The sequence below is a fragment of the Frankliniella occidentalis genome, unplaced genomic scaffold, assembly GCF_000697945.3.
Source record: "Frankliniella occidentalis isolate FOCC.00 unplaced genomic scaffold, Focc_3.1 Scaffold163, whole genome shotgun sequence".
In the NCBI taxonomy this organism is placed as follows: Eukaryota; Metazoa; Arthropoda; class Insecta; order Thysanoptera; family Thripidae; genus Frankliniella; species Frankliniella occidentalis.
In genome coordinates, this window is record NW_026267289.1 from 329379 (window position 1) to 335114 (window position 5736).

Below are 5736 nucleotides of genomic sequence, written 5' to 3' on the forward strand. Positions count from 1 at the left end.
AATGGTAAACATAATAATCTCACATCTCGAGTAGCGCGCCAAGCCCTACGGCCATCATGGGGGCCCGTGCAGCACTTGGTGCTGGGAATCGATACGCCCCTCGCGGGCGCACGCGAATTTCTCATCGTCGGCAGCGAGGTATGAGAAATTTGGACGGTGAGGTTGGGGTCGTGATGCCGCGAGGCGATATGCCGCGTGAGGCCAAGAAATGCAGAGAAAGGTGAAGGAGAGGACACGCGCGCGGAGAAAGGATGAGGAGGGCAGAGAGAGAGAGAGAGAGAGAGACTCTAGGAAAGGCACACTACGGACATCCGAGATACGACAAATTGCTACAAAATAGTCGAGCCATTCGCGTAGGAAACAGCTGGCCCCGCCCGGGTCGGTGTGGCACTCCCGTTGCTCCGCGGACACCCGCCATTCCTCACACAGCCCTCTTTGGGATATTTGATCGCCACTATCGTTTACTCCGACGGCGTGTTCCCTCCACCGAGGCGGGGAAGAGAGAGACGGAAGGCGGTGGCGATGGCGAGAAATATTTACCGACTCAATTTGGCGTTTTAACACCTCATAATTAGTGCGACGAATAAAATCGTCACTTTTTAGCGTCGCGAATGTTCAAGATTGGTAATTTGCGCTGGCTTCGTTTCCGTGTTTTGTTGGTCTGATTTGCAAGTGGGTAGGCGGGTTACCCATTTGCTCGGCGCCGGTAAGCTAAGTAACAATGGGCGAGTCTGCCCACACGCCTGCGTCGGGGCAACATACCAAGAATAGTAAAAAGATGGCACATATCGTTAACAATCTCCAACATCCCTAAAGGCAGGGCTTTAGTGAAAATATTAAAAGTGGGTAAAGATACGCCTGCTTAAAATAAAAATGTAATAATAGCCCCTATCCTAAGGAATAACAACTGCTCTGGAAACCCAAGTGTGTACATGTATGCGCTATCTCTTGAATACATGCATGTATTCAGCACGTATTGTGTACACGATATATGCAGGAGAGTGTGTTGTACATGGGCAGGTACACACTTCGGCACTTAGCTTTTAGCATAGGGCTCTGCGTATGTGTACTTGGCCATGTACACACTATATCCTGCATACATGAGCATGTACCTACTATATTTGCTGCATACATGGATGTATTCAGAATTGTTCTTAAGAACACATACATCTACACACTTGGGTTTCCAGAGAGATCAAACGGCATTTTTGTTGGCGTCTATCATTGAGATCACGTGTCTAAAATATTTTGAAACGTGCTCTCCGAATATTTAACTCAAGTCAACAATTTTGTAATTTTGATCTTTTCGAAGCAGCTTGGGTAGATTTTTATTTTTAGCCTCCCTGCAATAAATTGGAAGTTTTAATAAGATTAGAACCCAAGCCTTACCCCAGCTCTTTTGTGCTTGCAGACTGTGGAGAGCCTGGACCAACTTCCAGACAAAGTGATCCTGAAGGTGATGAAGAACTTTACAGCTGAGGACCTTCTGAGGTGCCGCCTTCTGTGCAAGAAGTTTGGGCGCTTGGCCTTGGACCCTGCTGTGTGGCGAGGCGTTTCCGTCGGCGAGGCTTCCTGTCCAGTGTTCCGCCTGGCGCCGTGTCTGTCTTTCCTGCGGGTGGACGTTCAACAGCTAGGGCACTGCAAACACCTGCGGACTACGAACTGCGCCGTGCGGGAGCTGGAACTGAAGTTCGGGGACGGTGACGGTGTCGACTTAAAGCAGTTGATCGAGTCGATCCAGCGCCAAGAGTCTCTTGGCCGGCTGAAGGAACTGGAGGTAGAGGTCGATTTCTTGCAAATGAAGAGCCGCGTACTTGCCGCGTTGCTCAAGGCTGTGGCCTTTGTAGCTGGGCTGGAACGCCTGCGCGTGTATGGTGACTCCGACATGCACAAAGGCCCCGCTCTAGGCGCCGCCTACGCCGTTCGAAGCCCTCTGCCCAGCACCCTGAAGGAGTTCCGCTTCATGGCCTGCGCGCGTCTAGACAACTTCGTCAACTTTGTATTGGGCGCGCATGCCGCCACACTGGAGAAGATCTTCCTGATGGGGCCAATGTGCACCCCAGAGACGGCTCGCTTGATTGGTGGGATGCCCAAACTCCAGGACCTAGACTCCTACCTGCTGCCTGGGATGGAGGCCGTGGCCGCCTGCGAGTCCCTGAGCATTCTGCACCTGGAACTGGACTTTCCTAATCACGCCACGCAACTGGGGGGCGTGACGCTGCTCCGGGAGGTCCACCACGTGACCGACATCACACTGGATACTTATTTTGCCGAGGACAGCGCCCAACTGGACGTCTATGCGCTGATGATCCTGGCCCTGGGCTCGTCCCGGCAGTCCCAAGTCAAGAAGTTGAGACTCAGACCCGGCTCGTACGTGTCCGGTGAAGCTGGAAAAAGGAGCTACCAGCGCATCTTTGGGGCGGTGACTGATGTGCTGCCCAAGCTCGCAGCCCTCCAGGAACTATCTGTAACCCTAGACCTGCCGGACGAAGTTCTGCAAGCCATTACCCCTGAGACTGCCCCGGCACTGCGGCGGATAGGCCTGGTGCCATCGATGTGCGTCCACGCCTGGGTGCACAGAGGAGTCGTCAGCAAGTTCTTGTCGGCCAACCCCTCTCTGCATGTGGCGCTCCCCCACAAGAGTAACCCCTGCACCTGCCAGGTGTGCACAGAGGACTGCCATCAGGATCTGAGAAAGGCGAAGCGGGGTCATTTATGGCGCATGTACCTTTGTACGCATTTAGAAGACGACTGTGATTCTCCAGAGTATCACGACCCTGTCACTGTCCAAGTCTGATTGTAAAGTGTACCCCGTTCATCGAGATTTTGGGTGGCTTCTTGTTGTCGGTTTGTGACAAGTCATGTTTGTACTTTTTTTCATTTCCCTGCAAAATGATGCTTTACGTTTGTTATCCAGTAAATTTAATTTTTTTTATGCTTTTTGATACTGACCAATCTTTCCAAAGTTGTTTTTTTTGTTTGCCATGTGTGTAACTTAGTACATCTGCTTGGGTTTCAGATTTCATATTAAATTGTGTTTAACCCTGGGTTGTAAACCAATTCTATGCTTGTGCTTTATCTTGTTTTGCTGTGCAATTTGTGAAATACATTCCGTACTCTGTATTTTCGTTTAATTATGTAGCTTCGTGCTCACACAGAATCGCTGCAATGTTCCAATCTACATTAATGTACACATGCAACCAAAAATGGTTTCCATTTCTATGTGGACATTTAAATCTGGATCTAAAACCAATATTGAGGCTGCTGACGAAGTGTTGTAATTAAAAAGTGCATCAGATAAGGGTGCCTTGTGACACTATTCCAACAAAGAATTAGAATTATTGCTAGAAAGACTTTAAATCTTAACACTACAGTAATTTGCCACGTTTTCAGATTAGCCCATCGAGTAGCATTTTTAGCATACAGCGACGAGAAATGTTTTCCAGAACCAGAATGTCAAATGAGTACGAACAAATGGCGTTGGGAGCTACCTGAAAGGACACCCCGTTACTGTTAAGGTGAGAAGGATTGGTCGGGTTCGGAAGCGGATTCTGAAAGATAGCTAATCATGTAGTTTTGCTCATATTATAATAATGTGTCACAGGGCGTCACAATTTTACTCTTGTGCCAAGTGGCACAATGAACTGTGATGCAAGTCTGATCGTTTTACTTGTTTTCATTTTTTAGAGCAAGTGATGTCACTCCACTGTATAATCAATTTTGCGTAGAGCTCACGATATTTCCTCTTGTGGTTGCAGGTTTCGGAGAGCCCGGACTGCCTCGACCTCCTCCCGGACGACGCGGTTGTGGAAGTGCTCAGGCACCTTGGTGACGAGGACCTCCTTGAGTGCCGCCTCGTCTGCAAGAGGCTCCGGGACCTGGTGATGCTGCCTTCCGTGTGGCGCCACGTGCGAGTGGAGACACCCTCCTGCCTGGTACTCTGCCGGATGCCACGCCTGGCCTCCCTGAGGGTGGACGCCATAGGGCGCTGCAACCATCTTCTTACGACGAGGTGTGCCGTGCGAGAGCTGATCCTGTTTGGCGGGGACGATGATGCCAAAGACTCGGACCGCAAAATGCAGATCATGGCGGTCCAGGAATCGCTCGGACAGTTAAGAAGGTTGGAATTGGACCTAGACTACTCTGACAGCGGGCCGCACGTACGTGTTGCATGGCTGCAGGCCATTGCGTCAGTTTCCGGGCTCGAGTTCCTCGAGGTGGGCGTCAACTCCGCTCTTACTAGGGGTTACTCCCTATATCCAGCTCCCATGGCGAGCTCTCTGAAGACATTTTGGTGCACTGCCTACGAAGGAATGGACGCCTTTGTGAATTGCATCCTGGCGACGCATGCCTCGACACTAGAGGACGTTTCCGCAATGACGTGGATTTGCAGCTTTGACACCGCTCGCCTGCTTGGAGGGATGCCCAACCTTCGGTCAGTGAGCTGCAAGATTCTGCCAGGCATGGACGCCCTGCTTGAGTGCGGGTCGCTGAGGGACCTTGAGGTGATTTTGGACTGTGAATGGCAGTATGACGATACCGATGATGATGAAATATGGGGGGTAGTCGAGCTGCTCCGTCGAGCAAACCAGCTCAGTTTCCTTTGTCTAATCCTGGAGACTGATTCTGAAGGCGCCATTGACTTTCTTGCGGAGATGGTCGACGCCCTGGGCTCTTCCGTCCGGGCGCGCTTGGAGGAGTTCCGCATTAGTCTTGACATTGTCTCCTGCCGGCTGGACGCTCATCTGCCGGTGCAGGTGTCATTGTTGAGAGCCCTGCCAATGCTCCCAGCCCTGCGAGAGCTGAAGGTGGACTGGGAGTCCGACGAACTGCTGCAGGGGATCACCCCCAAGACCGCCCCGTCCCTGCGGAGCCTGACTCTTCAGCTACCCCTCATGACACGCCTTAAAGCTTGGGTGCTGAAGACCTCGACCAGGAAGCTGCTGTTACAGAACTCCTCCCTCCACGTGAAAGCTACAGATTATATGTATAAAAACACTGCCAGCCTCGTCTCGCACTCCTTAGACCATTGCCCATCTGTGAAGTATCACTCTGCTGAAAATACCTGGATCTATTTCGATAGGGATGAGAATTGAATAAATAGTTGTCCAAGTGTTTCAATGTTTCATCAATTTATCGATAACTTTAATTATCTCCTTTAAATGACGTGTTTTTCTTTGACCGTTCTTTATTTAGTTAATTTTCTCAGCATATGTTAGAATATTTCGAATTTGAGGCAAATTAAGTGGTTTAAAGTCCCCCTTTTAAATTTTGCACCGCATTATCATATATCATATATATCCTATGTTAGTCGCTGCTTGTTTCGAAAATTTCAATCTCTCAACACTACTGGCTCATGTTTAATATTTTCGTAGCTCAATGTTCTTTATAAGTTAATTTTTCATGTTTGATCTGCCTGGTGTCCTTGCAGCAAGTATGTATGACGTACGAACTGTTTCTTTCTGGGATAGAGATCGACGAATCTTTTTCGGAAGCGGTTCTAAACGGTTTGCGACGGTGGGGGCTCCAGAACGGAACATGAGGTAAAATCTAACCATATTTGCATAGAGGCATTCCATTTCGAATTTACAGGAGTCAAAAGTGACCCTTGACGATTTCGCCCGTTATTTGTCCATTAGTTGTCTACTAAAAGAAGAGTATTCAGTAAAAATCTTAGCCCTGTGGGACAAACGGTTCAGAAGTTATGGCATTTTGAAGTTTTTAGGCTTTTTCTTT

General features: G+C 49.4%; 1 protein-coding gene across 5 annotated transcripts in view; it reads left to right on the top strand.

Annotated features, from left to right (window-relative positions):
• Nucleotides 1-5736, top strand: part of LOC127750277 (uncharacterized) — a 58063-nt gene that overhangs the window by 22496 nt on the left and 29831 nt on the right. The window contains exon 2 of one of the 5 annotated variants that reach the window (XM_052271479.1): nucleotides 3759-5689. The exons of 3 other annotated variants lie outside the window; for them this stretch is intronic. In XM_052271479.1, coding sequence (XP_052127439.1) covers nucleotides 3759-5096 — 1338 coding nt within the window. In that variant the 3' untranslated portion in view covers nucleotides 5097-5689. Of the gene's footprint in view, nucleotides 1-1411; nucleotides 3124-3758; nucleotides 5690-5736 lie in introns of those variants that run through there. One more of the 5 variants, XM_052271478.1, reaches the window with a different exon arrangement.